At 39.1% G+C, this 24,812-nt stretch overlaps 1 protein-coding gene across 2 annotated transcripts in view; it reads right to left on the minus strand.

Moving 5' to 3' along the window:
• Nucleotides 1-754: 754 nt before the first annotated feature.
• ARHGAP42 (Rho GTPase activating protein 42) overlaps nucleotides 755-24,812 on the minus strand; it is a 284,736-nt gene continuing 260,678 nt past the window's right edge. For both annotated transcript variants that reach the window (XM_032641263.1, XM_032641264.1), the window contains 7 exons: nucleotides 20,832-20,991; nucleotides 19,485-19,629; nucleotides 17,836-18,216; nucleotides 17,301-17,457; nucleotides 15,198-15,260; nucleotides 5,228-5,307; nucleotides 755-4,862 (listed from right to left, as the gene is read on the minus strand). In XM_032641263.1, coding sequence (XP_032497154.1) covers nucleotides 4,774-4,862; nucleotides 5,228-5,307; nucleotides 15,198-15,260; nucleotides 17,301-17,457; nucleotides 17,836-18,216; nucleotides 19,485-19,629; nucleotides 20,832-20,991 — 1,075 coding nt within the window. In that variant the 3' untranslated portion in view covers nucleotides 755-4,773. The remainder of the gene's footprint in view (nucleotides 4,863-5,227; nucleotides 5,308-15,197; nucleotides 15,261-17,300; nucleotides 17,458-17,835; nucleotides 18,217-19,484; nucleotides 19,630-20,831; nucleotides 20,992-24,812) is intronic.

Consider the following 24,812-nt stretch of genomic DNA (forward strand, 5'->3'; position numbering starts at 1 on the left):
ACATCATGACCGAAGATACAAAGGCAGATATAAAATCTCTAACCGCCATATAAAAAACAATGCACAGTTTTAATCTAAGAGGCAATGGATTCAAGTCCAGGTTGCGCTCTGGAAGGGTAAAGACCATGGGAAACACTGCCAAGAGATGGTAAAAGGGGAGAAAGTGATCATCTAATTAAGGTGGGGTAGGCACTCTCCCCAACACTGAAGGTCCTCACGTGGCCCTGAACATGACCATCGTGGATGATGGAGGATATTTATGTTTGTGATAACCGTAAATGGCCCTGCCTTTTGAGACTCCTCAGCAAGCACACAGACTCCATTTTCTCCCTATGGCACCAAGAAAGGAATGTTCAACCTCTGAACCTGGCATCTCTCCCATGAGTGCCAAGGAAACAGTATAACCTGTTGGGTTCTCTAAGTCATGAAATAGCTTCTAAACTTTGGTCTAGAATATGCGCATCAGTTTTCTGTCTGTGGCTTGCTGTGAGTGCTATCAACTTATTTGACATCTGTTATTTAAAACAGTGAATGCAACTGCCTGAAAAAAAGTGAAAAATCCTATTTGTTGATCTGATCCTCTAAAAGACCATGTCATTCCTAAGTGTGAATTTGTCTGAGGTCACTACCACATAGATTTGAGGCACAGAGATACTGGTGACAAAAAACGGATACAGTGAATATGGTTAGGAGATGTGAGACCCGTTGAGAAATACCTGAATTAAGTCTGTGGATCAACGGGAGACAGGTAGGATACAGACTATTCAGAAGTTTATTCAATAGACTATTCACCTGGAAAAAGTGTTTTGAGTTTGTAAGGTAACCAAACAAGGTAGGAGGGAAAAGTAAATAGCAATTTCTACCCTAAGTGGGAAACTTTTACTAAAGAGGAAAATAACTTCTAGACAATAATCATGTCTCTGCCTTTTTTCTTTAACAGGAGATATGACTTTGGGGTCCAATTCCCTGATCTTAGGACATAGTAACAGCTGTAAATTACAAATGTATTGTAAAACCAAAGAATAAAATCTCTTCCTAAATTGGTCCACCTCCTCTAACTTCAGTCAATAGAGTACAAATCAAGATGGGGTTCTAAATAATTAAGGCATCCCAAATACATAATTGGGGGGCATACTAAAAATTGAAGTTGTTTGAAGAAAGGCTCTGAGGGACTCTTCTAAATCAGCATCCATGTGAATGATATCCTCTGCACATCGGACACGGACAGACCTGAAGATGAGGCTGAGAGTGAAGAGGTCGGCAGGTGCTGTCTCCACAGGACTGCAGGGCCAGATTTACTTTCCTTACATCATGGTGGAGTTTTAGGAGGCACGCCACAATATGTAAAATCAATTATCACAGAATAGGAATAAACTCCAAATCATTATGTCTCTTTTCCTACTTTTGCTATTTGAGAACCTGGATAGTTTGGGATTGTAAGGTGCATTTAAAAAAAAATCTCCACCCTTCTTGAAAGAGCCACTGTTGGGAAGCCTGATTATGCCCATTCACAGTGCAAGGCACAGAGAGCCAACACAACTGGTAAAACCACTTTCATGTAACAAGGAGAAACGGCACTTTCTCATACTTCACAGACTTCAGAGGAATACAAAGATTATTTCACTGCTCAGACATTTACACACAACAGAAAAAGCCTTCAGTTAACTGACTAGTTCCTATAAGTTGACGGCATTACAGCACAACAAAATCACCTGTAATATACGTAAAAGTTTTGTACTCGAGGATTTTTTCACATAACAGATGAGATGATTGACTTGGACTCATCAATCTCACTCTCATACTGATTATACTGTCAGCAGTATTAGGGCACCCACGTTGTGTGTTTCAAAGGTGTGCATATGGCAGTTCTAACATATCTTTACTATGTCTCTGAAAAGCTAAGGTTTCATTATTGAAACGCTGTTATAATTTCAAATGTGATCCTCTTCTAGTGACTGGCATTACCTTCTTGTGTAATTAATATTCCATGTGATTTAGAACACATATCCTGATTTTCCCAATGCTCATAAATACTTTTTCTGTTGGAAACATTTCTAGTGAAAAGCAGCTTCAGTCTATCCCTAGCATATGGCCATGACTTGCTTCCACACACAATCAATATGAAGAAAAAAGACTATCCTCACAAATCTGTAAGATTAAAACTTCAAACAAAAGCACAATTTGAACATTTTTGTAGTTTGTTTCAAAACAGGGACCGTATCAAGTACTGCCACAATATATGCCTCACAAATAGAAAGGAGAGGGGCCTCATGCCCATGTCTTTAACAGCAAATGCTTTAATTCCTCACTGAGCATCTGTGGAATTAGCTCACAGACAACTCAGAGGCAGGAACACTCTGGCCTGTGTTAAAATAAAATGAAGGTTGAGATTTCTCTATGCAGCAGCAAGTGAAGTAGGACTCTGAATCACTTTTTGGAGTCAAGTTGGTCTTTGAAAGAAAATCAATTTGCCTTAAGAGGCTCTAATTTAGTAGGATGCCAGATGCTTGCAAGGGTGCTTTAACTGAGGGTGTTTTAGACTAAGGGACTGGTCTACTAGAGAGATTACCTCTGTTCCAGCAGAGGGTAGTCAGGGTGTCAGCAATACAATTACTATTACTAAGGACCACCAAGGATCCAGAGACCAAGAAGTTCTAGCAATACAAAATTATAGTGTAAAAAATCAACACTAGCAGGTAAAAAAAAAAGGAGACAAATGTATCAGATTTTTTCATTATATTACTACTTTTTACAACATTAAATATTTTTTATTCCTTTATTTCAATGCACTGATATTTCTTTCTGGTTGTGATTCTGCCTACTGTTATTCTCTTTACCTTTAAATCCTAATCCATTATTCCATTTTTAATTTTAAAAGCATACATGCTCCAAGGCATAGTTGTATATGTGTGTGTGTATAATTTAACCTATTGACTCTAGAAACATTAATTTAAAGTAGAAGAGATTGAGATTACAGATCATAATATCACGTACAAAGAACTGTCTACAGTCAATACCTGAGTGTCTGTACAGTGAAGAACTCTGAAGTAAGAAGTAAAATACTGTGGCCAAGGGGGCTAGTGCTGTGGCAGTAGATGGCAGGGAACCAGCTTTTTGGAATCTTGAGAAGAAAGGCTCTTTGCCATATGCAGATATGTATAGAAATAATATGAGGATTATTAAAATAGAAATAATGATTGATGAATGATCAGATGTTGATGGTAAATATAAATGGATAGTAAACACCTATTTCTATGCCCTATAAATTCAGTGAAATTCCTAATAAAGGCTGTAAATTGAAAGGCATAACAGAAAATTATGTATGACTTTATTCCTGCTAGAGATGATGAAACAATTTCAATCTCTGGTTCAAAATAATTTAAGAATCTTGTACCTTTATGTTTAGATTATGTTTCAACTAAGCATAGACTTTAGAAGGCATAGTGTCTCTACCACTGTCTTAAAACAGCATCTTTATCATTTGTAGGACAATTTCTCAAAAGCCAAAATTAGATATCAATAAAATACTTTGACACTTTACAGAGTTACAAGTAGAATTTAAGTTGTATGCCTGTGTACTGCACTTTTACATTGTTTTCCTATTACTGTAATTATACATTTGTGATACCCCTATAATGCTACCAGCAGAGGATATGTGCATATGATTCATCAGTATTTATATGTTAATGGAATAAAATTTCATAAAATCTCAAAGTTATAAAGATAGTTTTACACATCCTCTAAACCAGGGGTCAGCAAACAATGACCCATGAGTCAAATCTGGCCTGTCACCTGTTCGTGTATGGCCCATCAGCTAAAAACATTTATATTTTTAAATGGAATTTTAAAAGTCAAAGAAGCTTAATATTTCATGACACGTGATAATCATGATTTTCAAATTTCAGTGTCCTGAAAGAAAGCAGTATTGTACACAGCCACAGCCATTTACACGTTGTCTATGGCTGCTTTCTGCTACAATGGCAGAGTGGAGTAGTGTGATGCAGACCACATGACCTGTTAAGCCCAAAATATTTATTATCAGGCCCTTACAGAAATGGTTTGCTGAATCCTGCTCTAAGCCCAGAGAAGGCATCTGGAATGCTGGATAGAATGTTTACAGTGGAATCAGTGTACGACCTAATTTGGTTTCATTTACAGACATCATACACATTACTCATTACTGCTTTTGAATATTATCATCTACTTGGTAAACAAATAAAAATAAACCTATGTTAAGAAAAACTCCTTATTTCCTTGAAATGTTTAGGACCAGCAAAACAATCATATATAAAAGCAGTATATTTTTAAGAAAAAATAATAAATGAACAATTTAAATTACATTTTTTAGTAATGATTTCAACGTTTCTCAGAGAACACCAGACAGTAAAGGGCAGCTTTCAAAAGTCTTACAGCAGATTTCTGGTTTCCAAATTTCTGGGATATAGTACTTAACACAATATTTGAGATTCTATAATTATTATGAAAGAGACATTGTGGAGAGTTACTTTTCCAAAAAAAAGGTGGGGTGGGGAGGGGAGGATAAGCTATTTTAAAATATGAAACTAGCCAAAATTAAAAAGAATGGCAAACAATTTAAACATTTTCCCCCTTTCCATTAATAGGGAGCCACATAGTCTGCTGGTGTAAAACTTGGTAGAAATTGACTGTTTTCATTTTAGCAGGCTGATCCCCATATCTGTGTCAGATAAAATCATAGCACTTATTATTTGTTACCATGGATACCATGAAGATACTGCCATCCACTAAAAAGTATTAGAGGAAGACAACATAATTTTCTGGGACGAGTCCTGTTTTGCCTTCATATGTTGCCTTCAACCATCCTGGTTCCACTGATGGGTACACTGGCAAAAATTAAAATACATAAAGAAATATCACTCAGTCAACATTAGCTTCAAATAATTCTATACACAAATGGGTAAAAATCCACATCAGATTGTATGCATATATACTCAAGCTGTCAAAACAGTGTCACAGCACCTGTAAAGCTGGGAATGCCTTTTGCATTTATAAAATCAATCACTCTCTCTCTGACACAGGGGAGGAAACTGGGGTCTAGAGGGATTTGATGCGTTCACTTGTACAGGTATGAGAGGTTGGACATGATTCTGAGTTTCCTGGCTTCTACTTTAGACTCTTATCGCTACACCACTCCTTCTTCCTCCTCCCCATGATGATAAACTTAAGCAAAGGGAATGGGTGTACTTACCATTAGAAAATATCGCTCCCTGTGGGAAGGAAAGCTCATGGCTGTGCTCTGCTTTACAGGAGTACATGGCTTTGGCTTGGCTGAAAGAGCAAAAGACAATTTGTGAAAACCACAATGCTCAAGTATATTTATACTTAAAACTATTCTTAAAAAAAGATACTGGGGTTTCCCTGGTGGCGCAGTGGTTGAGAGTCCGCCTGCCGATGCAGGGGACACGGGTTCATGCCCCGGTCCAGGAGGATCCCACATGCCGCGGAGCGGCTGGGCCCGTGAGCCATGGCTGCTGGGCCTGTGCGTCCGGAGCCTGTGCTCCGCAACGGGAGAGGCCACAACAGTGAGAGGCCCACATACCAAAGAAAAAAAAAAAAAAAAGATACTGGTTTTAGTTATATGTGAAGCATGATATACATAATGTGCACATGTAAGTGTGCATAAGTGCATTTCACAAAGTGAACACATTTGTGCAACCAGAGAACACTGACAGCACAACCCAAAGCCTTTCTTGTGCTTCCAGGCAATGCCCCCAAGGGTAATCACCTGACTTACAACAAACAAAATAAGCTGGTTTTAAAGAACACTATTATTTGTTAGTATTCTGCTAAATAGGCTATTTTTCAGCTCTATAGAGGTTCTTAGGTACCTTAAAGCCCTATTTATTTATTTGCCACTTTAATTTCAGACTATAAGAGGTGAGATCCAAAAATTAAAAGGTCTATAGGGTATGGTAAATAAACTAAGTGGGCATGAAATAAGAAAAACAATAGGATAAGTTGATGATAAATGGCAACCAACAACAGCCTCACTGTCAGGGAGACGTGGGGACATGTCTTTGTAAATCAGAGTATACCCATGTCTTAAAAAGGGAAAACAGCGCTCAGCTCTGACATCTGTTCTCATATGGGAGTTCAGGTTCCAAGTAGCCAGAAACTCTGTTTTTTTAAGGGAAGCCAGAATTTCAGAGTTTTATATGAGAGCTGTTTCAAACCATCTGAGCCAACACTAAAAAAGCCATCATCTGAGGAGGCTAATCAAGTCACCAATGAAGTCGCCTTTACTCTGCAACATCCAATGACCTGACTCCACCTACTTCTCACCACCTCTACCACAACCAGAGTCCAAGCCAAGATCATTTCTGGCATAGCTCACTGAACGGCTTCCTAACTTCCTAAATCCTCTGGGCTTCCTCTTCTGTCCCCTTGCAATCAGTTCTATTCAGAGCAGCCAGAGGGTAGTTTGAAAGGTTTTGATGATCACATGATGATCACATGATTTCCCTGAAAACAACCCTGAACTGGTTCCCACCTCTGGTCTCCATACCATATACAATGTGGAACCTGCCAGAATTTCCTACATCTTTTGTACCTGCCTCTACTCACCTACTATACGTCGGTCACACCTGCCCTCTTTCTCCTCCCAAAACACGCCAAACCCACGCCCACCTCAGGGCTGGCTGGGCCTCGCTCTGAGATATTTTCTTGATCTTCACTCGGCTATGGCCCTCTAGTTTATCTTAAATTTCTTGAGTTTCACTGAAGGCCAGGTCTTCCCTGACCACACACTGTAAAATAGCTGCCCAGGCAACTCTCATATTCTCCAGTTTAAAGTCTGCATGGTATTCTGGTGCCACTGTTGATATTTCTTGTCTTCTCCCCCAGTTAGAATGTAACCTCTGTGAACAATGCCTGATGCTTAATAGTAACTCAGTAAATATTTGCTGAATTAATGAGTTAAAAAAAAAAGGGGAGGTGCTCTGGACTCTTTCTACATGATAAGTCCTCTTAAAGATTCAAGGCACCTTGTCTTTCCTCCCTGAGGTCCCAATCAATACTTCATCTGCAAAGAAGCATCAGCAGTATTTGCCATCTGAGGCCCTCAAAGTAACAGTGTTACATTATGATTACATTTCCCTATTGGAGCTAGACCCTGGGTCTTATCTCTAAACTTCCCGAATGAGGCTAGGTCACTTAAACTAGGGTTCCCAAGTGGCTACCTGAAGATGGGAAAGCTTACAGAGGAAAACCATGGCCCTGCCCCCAGAGTCTATTTCATATGAGGTGAGTCTCAGGCTGTACTTTCAGAAACTTTGCTAGGAGAGTCTGTGGTAGGCACACAACACTACTTCCCAATGAAACATGGTCTAAGGAAAAATTGATGAAGTGGAGGCACCCAGAGAAGGACAAGATTTTACACTAAAGAACAGCCATGTGCTCACATGTGCATGTGAACGTGTGCACATGGGTGTGTTGGTTGACGTGGGTTAGGGGTGCGGGGAGAGGATGCTAACAAGTTATGCAGACTTCTGAGAATCAGACTATGGTGATCTTATATAGAAATGATACTAGTTTTTCCTATAAATCTTCTAGTCAAGTATAGACATTTGATCTAATTTGGTGTAACTTGATCTAATTCGATCTGATATAATGTGATCTGATATCTGATATAATTGAGGGTTGCAGAGCCTCTTCTCTAAAAACATGTAAAGATTTTTTAAAAAGTCAAATTTTCTAGCAGCAGTGATTTCCACCAATAATCACTGTCTTATTACTTTGAATCATTAAGATAAATTAAGGCATGCATAAGGAAACAAATTCCAGAGTTATAGAAATGACTAAGATATAATAATCCTTGCAATGACATAATTTTTCATATACTTTAAAATGCAACCAAATTATTTATATTAATATTTCAGACATGAGTGTTCTCCTTATAGTTTTTTATGGGATTGGATGGTGAGGGAACACATACAGAATAATTACATCACTAAATAAATGGATACTGTTAAATGTGTCAAAATATACAGCACAAAATAATATCTGTCATGACTTTTCAATTACCTGTGCATGTGACTAGACAGGTATAATTTTCTTCTGCTGAGCTCTGTATCTACAGGTGTTAACTAAGCAGAGAGCTTTGATGATTTAATGTAGAATTCTGTGTCAGTGAAGTTTTCTCTCCAGGTGCTAATGCTTCTTCTTTTACTGCCTTGGTGTATTGAAGAAGATGTGAAAATAACACTGTCACCTATTGAGTCTCTGTTCACAAGATTCTAATATCCTTTGAAAAGGATTTTGAGAATCCTGCTTCCTTTCGCATTGGAAAGTAAGGTAATGATGCCTGCTGTCCTGAAAGCCATTTCTTCTCTTATCATTTGGAATATGATCTGTTCACAAGCCCTATTCCTAATTCTAAACACTGTCTAATGCTCACGAGTAGACTTAAAGGTTTGATAGGGTCAGTGTGCAAAATTCTCAATACTCAATGATAAGCAAAATAAAAAATTCACCAAATCAAAATTGATATAATGTTTTCTGAAGGGCCACTTAACAATGTTAAACACACATACACACTCACTGTCTCTCACACACATTTTTTGTATGCTGAGAATTTCACTTCTGAAGTGGGCAGGAATGCCCTTCTGAGGGGAGTAGGAAGATATAGTCTAAAAGGTGCCAAAGCAGTTAACATACAGAAAAACTAAAAACAAACAAATCATCACAATCTAATTATTCATCAGTAGACGATTTAATAAACAAAATACACCAAATCCAATGAATTATTAGGTAGCTACTATGAATAATGCTATAGAAGAAAACATGACATGAAACAGTGTCAGCATGCAAGGCAAAAATTTTACAGAAAAATTAGTCATTGGCAAGACCTCCAAACTGCCTATGACAATTCGCAATAAACACTTATAGGTAATGCAATAAACGCACATTTGCTTCTTAGTCACTGGTTGGAGATTTCTTAAAATTAGTTATATTACTCTTTTCTTAGGTTTTTGCCAACAAATATGGGCTGTTTCTGGCTTGGATGTCTGAGTATTGGATTTCTCAATGCTAAAAATCTCTTACAGGAGCTTGTAGAGTTAAAGTTGCTTGTGTCAAAGATAAGAATATTGCAACTCCATTAAAAATGGAGTAAAAAACTGAATAAAAAAGTCTTTTTAGGTTAAAATGTGTATTTTATCTATTTGCCCAACAATTCTGTTGAGCATGTACTTTCTTAGGCACCATGGTGGGAACAATACCACGAACACCACCTTCATGGGTCCTTTTCTGTGTTTATCACAGAGGAGCAGTTCTCAAAGTGTGGTCAAGGGAAATCTGGAAGGAGGGGTAGGTGGGACCCTGAGAGGCACTACTCTTGACAGCTAATGGAATGTGTATGAGAATCCATTTATTTCCTATTATGACAGATATTAAGGAGATCTGCAGAAATGTAAAATCATGCCAGTTCCTGAGGTCCTGGCAGTGACCATCATTAAGGGATAGAAGCTGACTGCAGCATGGCAGGTGTACGGCAACAGCAGAGGAGGGGGTTTCTGTGTGGCCCAGCTTAGGGGAAGATAAGAAACAACTCCTGTTGTCTTAAACACATTAGAAATATGGCCTTTGGAAGAGGGAAGAGATGGGAAGGTGAGACCCTGTTATGACTTGGGGGTAAGCACATAAACTGTCTGACTCGGTTGTACAGAAAAGGGTGACCCCAGCATATGCTGGGGGACTTGTGATCATCCAGGGGACTTGAGTCATATAATGAGTTTGGATTTTGAAAGGAAACCTACATATTTCCTTGGTCCATCCTCTTTATGTAGAAATGAAGGCCAAGAGAAATGAACATTATGGCAGAGTCAGGCTAAAATCTACATCTCCTGATTGATGATCTAGTGCATATCTGGAGAATCCACTTAAATATCATTTGTAAAGTCTCAAGATAATGTCACTGAAAAATCACTTCTACTATTAATAATTGTTGACTGTTAATAAGAGTGAATAATCACACCTGCATCTTGCTATTGTCACCCATTAGTTATGAGCTTATTTTTGTTAAATAAATTCATAAACATTTTAAAATTTTCTGTTTAAATTTCTAATACAATAAATATTAATAGATATAACCCATATAAACAAAAGCCCCTTGGAGGTCCTCAACAATGTTTTTAGTTGTATAAGTTGTTTGAGAACCACTATCAACAGGTAAGATTAGATGACTGTGCAACAATATGTGGTTATCTTTAGGTGACAAAATGAGAGGTGACTTTTATTCACTTTTTTAGTTTATCAGTATTCTTTATATTCCCTAAAAAAAGAAAAAAAAGTTATTTTTAATTACTATGGCTTCCTTTGTCTTTCTTATGTGTGTCACAGTGCTTTATCTTATGTATGTCTTATGTGTGTCAGTGTGCTCTGAACCAATGACTTACAGCCTTTTAAAAACTCAAATTCACTAAACGAGAAGACTTTGCTGAGCTTTGCTTTGGTGCTTTGTAATTATAAACAAAATATTGGTTTTAAATTATAATAATAGAAAATTTGATTGTTTATAATGGGCCAGGCACTCAATTCTTAATTAATTCTAATTCTCAACTCAACCTTCAGAAAATATTGGTACAGCTTGCCTAAATTATATTACTTTAAAGTGGATTTCCCCACTGCCCAGGTATAAATCATTGAGACAGAGCTGAAAGCTTTAAGGGTACTGTTTTCCACAGGCCTTTGTAATCGTGAGGCAGAGCCTAGTGACATCTGGCTCTTGAAAGCATTTTACAGGTTAAGAGAAACAAGTATAAAATAACCAATGTCTGCTTAGGGTCATGCTAAGTACTATGACATTCTTCTCTATTCCAGTGGTTCTCAAACTTTTTTTTGTACCTAAGAATCACTTGGGGAAGTTGGCAAAAATACATTTTCTCCGGGCCTCAGTCTCAGATACTATGGTTTACCGAGTCTGTGGCAAATTCAGGAATATTCATTTTAACAAGTCTGGCAGGTTAAGTTCCCTTGCAGAGGGGCCCCTCCCACTCCACTGAACCTGATTTCTTAAAGATTTCCAGCGATGTCTTAGAGGTTAAAACCAGTGCCCTCCTCTCATGAGCTCCTTGACTTTTTGGTAGCTTCTACCACACTGACCTTGCTTTCTCCTCGTGATGATTCCTCCACCTTCTTCTTTGCCTGACCCTTAAATGAAACCATTCCTCAAAGAGCAATGCCCAGCCACTTTACCATTTCCCTCAGTAAGCCCCATTACTGGGTAAGCACGCCTTCATCTATACAGTATAATTGCTGTGCAGAAGTTTCTGGCATCAAACTTCATGCTCTCTCCTGGTTCCAGCTGCACGTTTCTAACTGCCTCTCAATGGTCCTCAGGCTCCTCAAACACAGGGGCCAAAATGTTCCTTGCCCCTCTCCATACGCTCATAAACTAAGCTCAGGAGCTAAGTTATCAATCACTCTTTCTGACAATCAGTCTCAAAGACTTGGAACCTTCCCATTCCCAGTAGCAAAGCAGTGGCTCAATCCTAGTTCTAGCCATAAAATTCTCCTTACAGTTTTTCATGCTTTTGTTAATGCCCTAATTAAGGTCTTTAAAATATCACCACTTCCACCTTAAATGGTTCTCTTCCCTTCAACAACCTCCTTGAAAAAGCCACTTGAATGATCTGATCAAGTGCATCACTGATTAGATCACCTCTTTGCTCAATGACTCTCAGAGCCTGCAGTGAATCCAGAGGTGTTATTTTTCTGTTGCTCAAGACTATCCACTAAAATCTCCCAACTGGTCTCTTTCCCAAATGTGGCTAGTCTCTCTACCACCCACTACCAGTTCTACCATTCTTCGAGGTCCAATTCAAGAGTATCCTAAGTTCCCTAGAAGGAAAGCAAAATAGGCATTGCAGGAGGTTAGTAAGGGAAATACCCTCAACTTCTGTTGTTTAGTTGTATTTAATGGTACAAAAGGATTTCAAATGACTGTTAAGAGTTAATGTTCAAATACCAAACACATATTAATTAGAGGCTTGATGATCTTAAGCAAGCATTTTCAATAATAATAATTATAACAATATTAGTTATTATTGTAGAGACCGTCTATGGAGAATTTACCATGTACTTCAAATACATCACTTTGTACACCGACAACATTTGTCAGAAACAGAATTGTGACCTTCATTTCATAGATAAAGAAAATGGATTTCCAAGAATTCAGACCAAGATGGCAGAGTAAGAGAACATGGACCTCACCTCCACCCATGAACGCATCCAAAATACATCTACATGTGGAACAATTCTCACTGAAAACAAATTGGAAACTGGCAGGAGGACTCCTGTACAACCAAGAAAGATACACATGGAATTGAGTAGGAAGGGAAGAGAAGCATTTGGGTCAGGATCTGTACCCCTGGGAGGGAACTCAGAGGAAAAGAGAGATTAGACAGGCAGAGAGCTATCCTGGGAAGGGAGCGATACAAGCCCCAGGTTGGGTGCCCCAGTCCTGAGGGCCTATGTGGGGGAGAAAAGTGCCCTTGGCTGGTGAGGACCAGTGGTACCAACAGGAGGGCTGTGGGAAGCCTGGATTCCTCTTGGGAAGAGCACATGCACACTGGCTTTTCCCCTGGCAGGGTGGAGAGAGGTTGATCCTAGTGGCTGCTGGGTTTCTGGCAGCTGCCTCACCACATGCACCCCAGCTCAAGCCCAGCCAATGCTCCAGCCCCACAGACTCCACATCACAGTGCAGCACTGGACCTGGGACAGCAAGGACTAGGGAGAAGACCTGACTGTGGGATGCAGAGGTGACCTGGTGCCAGGGCGGAGCCTGGGTGGGGCAGCGGCAGCCATTGGTGGCACTTACTCAAGCAGTGCATCAGAAGCAACCCAGATCTCTGACGGTGGCCATTCCACACTCTGTGTGTGTGTGGTGGCCCCCCATATACACAGAGAGTCTGTGCGCGTCCTGCCTGCCTTGCGGAACAGTTCTATGACATGGTAGGGGCAGAAGAGGTCAGGGCAGTGATTGGCTGTGAGGGATGAAGGTGACTTGCACCAGAGGCTGTGTCTGAGCAGAGCCATGGGCACCTGCACAGGCAGTGCATCGGACCTCTGTCTGCAGCTGATGTGAGCTGAGAGCCTACATGGGCCCCACCTGCTTTAGCACTTCCCCCTCTGGTGCAAGGGTCCTGGTGCAGGGAGAGGGAAAAACACACACTTAAAGGGAACAGAGCCAGTTCAGGCCATACCTTCAGGGCTGCTGCTCCAGCAACGTGGGATCAGACCCTGTCCCCGGTAGGACAGTGACAGTCGCTAAGCAGAGGCAAAGCCATGCCTCACGTCCTGTGCAGGCTCTAGTCCCTCCAGCACCAGCCACACCCCCTACCAAGGTGACAGCTGTCTGCACACCCTGAGAAAAGATGTGACCTGCATCTACATCAAATCCAGCTCTTTCACCAAAGGCACTGGGCAAACACAGTCTGTATGGGGATACTCCCATATAAGATCACCCCTTGAAGACCGCAACAGGTAACTGTTTTACCTAAACTGATAAAGGCAGACAAAGTTAAGCAAAATAAAAGGGCAGGTGAAAAGTTATGACACTGTCCACAAGTGCTGCACACTGACTGACAGAGAATACTTAAACTTCAGTGTATCATTGAGTGAGCTCTAAGTTTATGCCGACAACTATTAGAAGTGGATTTGGAGTATTTGGAATGTAAAAGCATATTGCAAATGCATAGATTGATTGTTGAACATCTGAGTAAGCTTATTGTATAACAGAGTAATTAATTTACTGTCATATACTGATTTACTTCATTAATATCTTGCTGTCTTAAAGCTCTTAAAAGATTATCTCTGATTCCAGTACTTGAGTTCTTAAGATTGTTTAGAGCTTCCTAATAAAAGGGCTCCATCTAGTGGAGCAATTCAATCATTTAGCAAGACAGAAGTAGCAAGGTTAAATCCCTTACACTAAGGCCTAACAGTAGTGACAGTCTCAGAGAGATCATGTTTGCTCTGACATGCACAGTGCTTAGTTTTCACCATGCCTTGATAAAAAGGAAGAAGGTGAAGATGCTACAGACAGAGGTAAGGTACATGCAAGTACTCTGGGATTTGCTATATAAATGCAAGGCATTGACCATCGTCCTAGTGAGATACCAAAGCGGCTCTACTCTGTGGAGTTAAAAACACTAACATAGGAGCACCCTCACGAAGCTTTGGAAAAAAAGAGTGTGAAGGTTACTGTTATCCCTAGTAACTAGGACAAAGCCCAATATTGTGTAGGTGCTTAAAAAATGTTTGCTGAGAAAGTTCACATACGTTTATATGGTCAAGAATATAAATGAGAACACTTGAAGGACAAACCTTGATTTTTTTTGGTCAGTACATCCAAAAAAAAAAAAAAAAAAATCAAGGTTTGTCCTTCAAGTGTTCTCATTTATATCCTCTTTCAACAAGCATTCACTGAATATTTCCAACCTGTACTAGTTGCTGATGGTAGAAAAAAAAAAAGAAAAAAATCACAAATAGCAAAATACTAAGAAATTCCATTAGTTTAGACATATTCAAAATTAAAACCCAAAGTCCACTGCAGATGAGAAGAATCAATTTGGACCGAGAGAAGAGGAAGCAGGTACCTTAGAAGCGAGCACATGAAGAGCAGCAAGATATAACAATTCTTGTCCTTCTAACAATGGAGCGGAAGGTAAAATCTGGAAACCCTGAATGAATTACTGCACTCAAACACCAGAGCCCCCTGGGGCAATCAGCTCTACAGCACCATAGTGGCCATTAAGAATAAGCAGTCTTTAATGCATGTTCATGAAGCTTCTTCCAGAAAAAAAGTTCTATTAACTTTTACAAGTCAAAAATACATTTGAAAAATTTCCACAAACTAACTGTTATCAAAGGAGTCTTTGGTATGCAAAGGGTTATGGCAACTTGTGTCTTTCAGAAAACCTCTTTGTTTAGACCCCTTCCTTTATGAAGGTTTTAGCAAACAAGGCACTGCTGTAACATTTTGACATGCTAAATGCTGTATATGGTCATGACCACTTCCCTGTGAAGACAGCAGAGGTGGATTTGACCATCTGCAGACCTGAGGGGCAGAGCTGTCAAAGATGACCTGCCATGTCAACACAGGGCAACAATGTCACCAGTATTTTATGTTTTTTACTTGAAGAGTTTTGAGAACTTACCGCCCAGAAGAAACTGACTTAAGTGAACCAACGTTTTCAAACAGTTGGGCCTTTGCTGCCACACTGAAAAATAATTTAAAAATACAAGTTTCATTAAAATTCATTAGAAAATCATGCAGCTCAAAGCGAAATTCAGGGTTATCAGTTAACCCAAACAGAAAAATTAGTTAACATTTGTCCCCAAAATTTGACCTGAATTTTAATTGTTTTAAGCTTTAATGTAGAAGAAATTTTTAGATCTAGTCTCTAGCTCACCGAGTAGCAGACAGTAATAAACCTATAGCTACTTCCTCTGGGGATCTTACTGCCTGCATTTTTTGTACCTGAGAAAACGCTGGGAGCAGAAAAAAAGGAACACTTTTTCACTGACTCCTGTGGAGCCACAAGGGAGGAGTCACATCAACAAGACAAAAGAAGAACTGTTTTGTGTTCTGATAGCTAAGACAAAACTAATTCTAAAATTGTTTCACGTATTTTTAAAATATTTGAACACAGTTCCTATAAAGTGAAAAGAGAGAACTCTGAAAATATGACCAATAAAAAAATTTGTTTCAAATCATGATGACGGAAAGGCATCTATTTGAAAAGTGAGACTATTGGGTAGAGAGTAAAAAGAACTAAAACTAAGGTACCCTAGATAATTAGAAAATTCCTATATTTACTAGAAGAGAATATAAAATTCTTTGAATGATATTTTAAACTAGATATTTAAAAACTATCTTATTTCTTTAAATGACAAACTTTTTTTCCCCAGAGATGAGCCATTTGATAATCTGAAGGATCATTTTACACCTAATACAGAACATACGGTCTCTACATTTTAATTTCTACTTTATCAGTAAAAATCACAGAATAGAAGCTCTTCTCTTTCCCCCACAAAGGAGAGAGTTTATATTCTCCCATCTTCCTTGACATATTTGGCTTAAAATTTAATTTCTCTTAAGGGCTAGAACTATACACACCAGAACTAGAGCAGACAGAGTTACAAATATATCTGCCTATATCATGGTAGCTGGATTTCTGAACATGAGAGATAACATATGTGAAACTCACTCTGAAACAAAAGGTTCTTGTCAAAGAAAGGGATGTACTAATAAATTTAAGATGCTGTTCCTATGGAAACAGGCTTAGTAGAATGCCTTACTGGACTTGCAATGAATAATTAAAATGTCAGGAATACCACCACATTAAAAATGGGCATGGCATAACAGAAATAGCACAGACTCAAGTTGGAGAACCCTGGGTTACAATCCCAGCTCTGCCACTTACTGGCTGAGTGTGTGTGGACCTTAACTTTCCAGTATTAGCTCTAATTATCTCTAAAACAAGATTTATACTACCTACTGCAGAAGGACACTGTGGACCTTAAAAGAAATAACAATATGCAAAGATGCTCAGTAATAGCTCATACAGCATTTGGAAAAGCTCAGCAAAAGTCAGGAAAATAAAATGAAAGGGAGAAAAACTTTCCTCTTCGGATTCTCTTACTTGCTTTTCCAGTTTCTCATTTTCTCCTCTTTGCCCCCTTTCTGTTCTCATCTATACACCCTACCCTCTCGGCCTTTACACCTCTGGGTCATTTCTTTCAATTAGAAGCACTCCCTCTTGCCTTTCATGTTCCCTGTTCTCTCGGAGTTTAAATCAGTGAGTACGCAGGTGGGGAGATATACAATGGAGAGGAGAGAAAACCAACCCTCACCAGGCAGAAAGCAGCTATATTTCTAACAAAGAGAGGGAGGGTCAAGGATATGGGCGGTCCCCACAGCTGAGTGGTGGATGTTTAGCTTTCACAGAAAGGCGTCTAATTTCAAAACCCCAAACCACTGTATTATACATCTGTTTTCATGTCTTTAAATTAAGCCATAGCTCTGCTTCTAAGGAAAGTGCCTGAAGAGTCTCCCCATGAGATTTTATATGTATATCCTAAGCGTACTAACTTTCACATCACTTGTAAAAGAGGACAGGGTCCTGCAGAAGTTGATGGCACCCACTCCACAGATGAGCATTTGGCTGTGGGAACCCTAAGAGTTCTTTTGCACACACTCAGCCCCTGTATACCCCTGGGAAGCACAGCAAATAGCAAACAAAGGCTCTCTCACTTACACGGAGCCGGGTCGTTGGTAACCATTGCTGGAGGCAGCGTCTAGCCTTAACTTCCTGCACATTTTGGGAGGCAGATCTGGGTTTGGCGGGGCTTTGGGCATCTCTTTGGAACCTATGGAAGTTAAGCTTTGAATGGATCCACTGTAGCTCTTGTTTCCTAAAGAGAAAGCCCAAGAAAACAGGCAAGGTGCTATTAGACAAAATAAAAGCTGTAACACAGTCCATGCACATAACAAAAGGAGGCATTTTTCTCTGAGCCCAAATGAGAAGGGACAGAATGTTCTTTGAGCACAGCAGCCCATCACTCTGGGAGATCACAGTCTACCGTAATTACAAAGACATCACCTCACAGAGATGGAAAGATCCAGAAAAAATGTCACAGCATACAGGAGTTTTAAAAATCCTAGCTCAGGAACAAAGCAGTTAAGCATTGTCTGTCCCTTCACTATTAATTTTTCCCTCCTTAACCATGCTGAACAATCCAGCAGGTGACACAGGAACAATGACATCCTGCACAGGCTCTATGCTGGCTTACCTTCCGTTGCAGAGATGGATCTGAGAGAGGAAGCTGAGGCTCTTTTCAGTCCTGAAAGCCCATAAGGCCCTTTCTTGGCCAGGTCTATGGGTGGGGACACATCCCCTGGGCTAGCGACCGAAGTGACACTCTGGCAATCTGATTCTGCATCTGTTTTGGTTGCATCTTCTCTAGAACTTGACTCAGGACTAGTTGTCCAGAGACCAAGACTTTTCTGTCCATTGGAAGGTGATGGGGATGCAATCCAAGGAATCCCTCCAGATTTCTCCCTGGGAGGGCAGGAAGCGGACTTTGTCGTGCTGTTTTGTTCAGAGGAGTGAGAGGAAAGTGACTCAATGCTCCCCATTGGTGTGCTGTCCGGGCTGCTGCTATAGGAGTCGCCTGAGCAGGGGCAGGGGTGGGAGAGAAAAGAACAGCAGCTCTCTGTTGAAACTGGCACCCCCAAACCCTTCTGTTCTCCAGCTCTCATGTGCTCCGTGGCCACCTGACCCCACTGAAGTGATAGGCCTTTACGTGCTATGGAGGACTGTTCCTCAGTTCTGGAGAAATGCTTTAAAATATGCATTTGAACTTGGTGAAGGCTTTTTTTAAATACTATTCAAGGGAGCTTTTATATGTGCCCTTCCCGGATGAAATAATGTTATTTCTTGAAGCATTAGTGGGCTGACTTGAATTCAGACAAAATTTGCTTCTGAAACAGGACTCACAAGTATGAGAAATAAGATTTCTTGATGATATTAAAGAAATCAATGGAAGGGGGAAATGCTGAGACATATGTCTGCCTTCTTTTACTTTTCTGATCTTAGGTGATTCTGAGTTACAATGGTATCTGAGTCCTCCTTCATTCAAAGGCACCATTAACAGTCAGCTGCAAGTTATAAGCTCCTCAAAATTTTTAAAGAAAGGATTTTTCTCCTTTTTCTGCTAAGAATGTAGCAACATAAGAAAACTGGCTATTTTAACTGGCTGTATTTTTTAATGTTTCTACAAGTATGGTATAAGAAAAAAATCAGAGAAGCTGTAATAAAGTATTCAAATAGTAGATCTAAATTAAAAATTTAACACTGATTGTGGGGAAAACTGGGAGTGTGGGGAGAGGGTTGGGAGTCAAAAATAAAATGAAAATGGCCACAGTTTAACACATGCTTTGGGCTCAAGCTGCCACCCACCTTATGGTGGGGCTTGGCTCAGAATAGTAAGTTAGCAACAATGTGTGGTGTAGATTCTCTTTTTATTTCTTTTCTCTCTGTTTCAGACCCTTTGATACCTAAGAGATGACGCTTTAAGAACATAATGTGAAAGGAAGAAAGAAAATGACTGCCTCAGCCAGGCTTTCTCTTGCTTTCTTCTCTATGACTTTGACAACAGGACAAAACCTGCTACGAAGTAGCACCCGATGTATTTAATCACCATTACAGAGAAAAAGGGCATTGCACAAACTATTTTTTCCCTTTGTATCAGGAATGAATTTGCTTGTCCAAGGTACCTTCCAACTATACTGACAGAGACTACGTAATGTGGTGGGTGGGGGGGCAGGTGTTGGGACGACAGCACCAGTAAGAATATCTTCTATTTCTACCTAAGTACTAATAAGGTGTGATAAAGCCAAATTAATGAAGAAGGCATCTCCTTGAGGCCAGTACACTTACTATCGGGTTCTGCCAAGCATGGGGTATACCTCCCTCTGGGCTTCCGGGAGCCTGTGGAGAGGCAAATTGCACGTGTCCTTCGGGATCCAGATCGAGACTGAGGCTGAGGAAGAGGGATGCTTGGGTCTGGGGCAGTATGAAAAATCTACGTAGAAGAAAAATGGACTGAGGTCAATAAAAAGGTGAAATTGACATTTTCGTCATAAAATTGGCTTTGAGAGCTATTAAATAATCTTAGAACTATACGTTAGTTCATCAATTGCATGGCAAGAGATGCTTGATACAAAAAATAAATATCCTAGAGCATTTATAACTTTTCCATTTACACTGAGTAATGCTTCCTCTGGGTTTTCTTTTTTATTCTTCCCCGTTCCCCAATAGTGAAATTCAGATTTTCCAATAATTTTAAGAAATGCGTCAAATATTAACAAATGTCTATGTCAAGACACACTGATTCGTTTTACTATGATGTTCTCTTTCACCTTCATGCTGAACATAACCTGAGGGGAAGAGGCTCGTTTTGTACCATTCCCCAGCTGAGCAGCCCCTTGCTTCTCAGGAGAAGGTGCTGGCATGCTGCTGGCCCTGAACTGTCAAGAATATGACAAGCTGCAGGCAGAGGTCTGAGCACAGCTATAGGATGCAGCCATGCACTCTTGGGTTTTAAGAGCGCTTACAGTCTTAGCTAGGTACCAAGGGTATCCTTCTACAGGCACTAGAAAGGAACTGGGGAAGGAGAGAGGCGCTGCCATCCTCTCACAAGGACTAGATCAGACATAAATGGATCACAATGTTTAGAACTTCAATGGCTGAGTTTGCTTAATAATCCAATCAACTTGGCTCTCCCAATTTCTCACTTTTATAGTTATTCTAAGATCTCACTCTTTTAGAGAAAGCCTCCTTAGGGATTGGATATAGAGAGGGTTTCAAGACTGTTCCCTGAATATTTTCTTTTGTTTCATCTAGAATATTAGCTCTGCTGTATAAGGAGAGTCTAATTCCAAAAAGCTTAAAAAAGTTAAAATAGACTTAACCGAAAATGATTCTATTTTCTGAGTATGAGGAAAAAACTAATTATATAAATATTAAAGAAGAAAAACTTGACAAGTAAATAATGTCAAAAGAAAGGAAATCATTTACTTAGAGGATTTTGAGAAGCACTTAAAAACTGAACAAGAAAAAAGAAAATCAAAGTCCTCATGAAGAAGTAATTTACACAAAATTTACAAGACTGACACCAAATAGGAATCTGAGATCACAATGTGAGGATCATAGATGATACAAATGCAAAATTTCTTCTTAGAAGCCAGATAAAATTTTATACTTCTACATGAAAATTCAGTCTACCTTTTCATAGTGCTCTATCAGAATTTCAACCACAATATTCTGAAATTTAATATTCATCATGGCAGCCACAGTTTCTTCCTGTGCTCTCATTAGAGTCGGACCAAATATGACACCAAGGTTTGAGACAGTCATGAGATTTTGCTGGCTATGTAGTGACACTCTGCAAATAAGAGGAACAAAATATTTTAAGTTATATGTTTAATAATTATTAAATGTTCTCATCCACTAAACTTATGGCATAAAATATAAACATGCCACTACAGGCTAACTTTCCCAAATAGTCAGGTTCAGCTACTCCCAACTGGCATTAGTGGGTATAGTCTAAAAAGATGTAAAAAGTTAACACTGGCCAAAGTAAAACATAATTACAAAGGTTAATCTATCGAAGGAAAAAATCTTGATTTCCTAAATTGAGTTCAATCACCCTAGAGAGATTATCAGCTGTTTGGTATTTCCTACAGTACTATACTTCTTTTAGAACAGATGGTTAAGAGTAGACTGGTTGCCAGTCATAATGGCCATCATTAAAAAGTCTGCAGATAACAAATGCTGGAGAGGGTGTGGAGAAAAGGGAATCCTCCTACACTGTGGGTGGGAGTGTAAGTTGGTATAGCCACTGTGGAAAACAGTATGGAGGTTCCTCAGAAAACTACAAGTAGAATTACCATATGATCCAGCAATCCCATTCCTGGGCATGTAACCAGACAAAACTATAATTCAAAAAGATACATGCACCCCTATGTTCATAGCAGCATTATTTACAATAGCTAAGACATGGAAACAACCTAAATGTCCACTGACAGATGAATGGATAAAGATGTGGTACATACATACAATGGAATACTACTCAGCCATAAAGACGAATGAAACAATGCCATTTGAAGCAACATGGATGCAACTAGAAATTACAATACTAAGTGAAGCAAGTCAGAAAGAGAAAGAAAAATACCATATGATATCACTTATATGTGGAATCTAAAATATGACACAAATGAACCTATCTATGAAACAGAAACAGAATCATGGACATAGAGAACAGACTGGTGGTTGCCAAGGGGGAGGGGGTTGGGGGAGGGACAGAGTGGGAGGTTGGGGTTAGCAGATGTAAGCTTTTATATAGAGAATGGATAAACAACAAGGTCTTACCGTATAGCACAGAGAACTATAGTCAACATCCTGTGATAAACCATAATGGAAAAGAATATATATATAAAAAGAATGTGTGTGTGTGTGTGTGTGTGTATATATATATATATAAAACTGAATAACTGTGTTGTACAGCAGTAATTAACACAACATTGTAAATCAACTATACTACTTCAATAAAAATTTTTTTTAAAAAAGTAGAGAAAAGGAGTAGACTGGTTATAATTATATTTGGATTCACTAAACATATGTTGAGAACCTACTGCCAGGCATTTTCATAGATAATATTGCACTTAATCCTCCCAGGAAGCCAGTTATTTTCTATTGTACAGATTTTCCAAAAAGAAGCTCCTCAAGTAAAAATGATGTACCTGAGGTCACAGCAAATTAGGAACAGAGATTTTGTTTCAAATTGGGTCTCCTGACTTCAAGTCAAGAGTACCCCTGAGCTCCCCACATAAGATGACTGGTTAGGGCATGTTTCCATCCTACTTCCCTTCTATCCATCCACCATCCACCATCCATCCAAAACTTCCCTAAGTGCCTCCCTAGTGCTGAGCACTGGGCTAGGCAAACAGTAAGACAAGGAGATATGGTAGCATCAGTGCTGGCCTGAAAATGAAAATAAAATGAAAGGGCTCTGATACTACTGACCTTAGAAAAGTAATCCCAGTAAATTCCCAAAAATGACTTTGACTAGTTAACTGATTTAATTTGGAAATTGGATACATTAATAGGAAATCTCATTTATTTAACCAGTCTCCTAGGTTAACCACTGCCTTTTCTATCTTACTCCCAGCCAGGTTGTTAGAATATAAAGTTCTAGGAAGGAACACAAGATAATGTTTACATCTGATTGAGTATGCACACTAACTTCATTCTAGAAACAAAAGTAAAATTTTATGAGGAATCTAGGATTCTGGATTATCCATGCGACTTTTGGCATAGGACAGGAAGAGCTGACTGTCCCACTGACTGAAATTTCCCCTTGTGCCCAAGACAGCACTAGCTAAGAAGGTTCTTGGTTAGTATAAGAATTTCATTCCAAGTTTCCTTTTTATACAACCAAATATTATATTAATTGCTTAATATGTATTAGAGAGTCTACTAAGTCATCTGTAAAGGCAGTGAGCCTGTCTGTATTTAAAGCTTGGGTCCTTCCAACTTGGAAGCTGGGTGCAATCAGTCCATTATTTAACACCACTCTCTAGGCTTCAGTTCCCTCATCTACAAAGTATAAGAATGACAATCCTTAGAGCAGTGTTGAGAGAATTAAATAAAATGAGTTAAATTGAATAAAATATGGTCTTAAAATAATATTCTTCCCTGTAATTAAATTGACTCTAGGTACTCTCGATGTACTCTAAAATGTAAGAGTTCCTGGTAATATAAGTAACCTAGAATATGACTGAATTATGCTCACTGGGAATAAATTTAGAAATCATAAAAAATTGGTCTGTTTTGAAAAGGAGAGTTAATGACTATGGTGTTCAGAAGATAAAATATTTTGATCACCTATTTTCTCTTCATTGAATTTCCCTTCTGCTGAGCTAGTCAGTCAGTACAGACCCTTATCATTCCACATTTCAGCCAGTTCTGGAACTCATTCCCTCAACTTGTGTACAAAGCAGATTCCACAGATGTCCTTGTTTTAAAGACAAAGTATTTTCAGAAGTACATCAATGATTTATACCATGTCTCAGAGCTAATTAATGGAGATTTGGAATCAGTCATTGGTCCTTTAGGCCAGTGACCAATCCAGGTCACTGATCTTAAATTCTCTTTTCTTAAGTCAATAAGGTGGCCAGGGACCAAGAGTGTTATTAGTTTACTTAAGTAAGTCATTGGTGATGTGGACACACATTCTACTGCTGCTGCTCAGACAGTGGAGACTGAACTTTTACAGATTCAAGAAAGAGCCAGGAATGGTGGTGAAGGTTGGGCAGAAGAATTTTAAGTACTCTTCAGTGGCTAGACACTCTCTCTCTGCTATTTCCTGTATCACATTCATAATTAAAGGTGAAACTTGTGTTCATCTAACATTCTGAATAATTAAGCAAAACCATTTTATGTGACACTCATGAAACTTTAAAGGTACATTTTAAAAGGCTTTGCTAAAAAATTAGCTTGAATACAGCAAGAGAATGCCCACTAAATACAGTATGGATAAGTTTCATGAAGAGGTCACAGAACTCAAAAAGCATAATTCAAGACCATGTAATTCTGACCAAGGATAGTGAGTCCCTATTCATTAGCTAAAAGAGGTACTGATATGGGCAACAGTTAAAAATGAACTTGAAATGAAGTCATTCCTAGTGGATTTCCTTCTTATTTCAAGGAGGGTAAATTCATATTATCTCAAAGTCTGCAAGTTAAGATGAGGCTGATTAATGTACATCACTGTTTCAAATGTGCATGGCTCAAATTAGGATACATTGGGTTAATACTTGTAGCAAACAAGGAAGGATTAATCATTTGATTGTGAATCGTGGTACTCATTAAGACAAAAAACGTTCCTATTTGTAAATGGGGCTATAAGGGAATTTTTAAGTAAGTTTAAAACCTGAATTTGGACTTTTGTTTCCAGCAGCATGGCTAACAAACTTCTTGAATAAATGTGTGTGTGTGTGTGTGTGTGTGTGTGTGTGTGTGTGTGAGTCAAGATAGATCTGTGATGGCTAAAGTTACATGTCAAATTTTCTAGGCTGCAGTACCCTGATATTTGGTGAAACACAATTCTAGATATTTCTGTGAAAGTACTTTTAGATGACATTAACCTTAAAATCAGTAGGCTTTGAGTAAAGCAGACAACTGTCCATAACATGGGTGGGCCTC

The sequence above is a fragment of the Phocoena sinus genome, chromosome 8 (assembly GCF_008692025.1).
Source record: "Phocoena sinus isolate mPhoSin1 chromosome 8, mPhoSin1.pri, whole genome shotgun sequence".
In the NCBI taxonomy this organism is placed as follows: Eukaryota; Metazoa; Chordata; class Mammalia; order Artiodactyla; family Phocoenidae; genus Phocoena; species Phocoena sinus.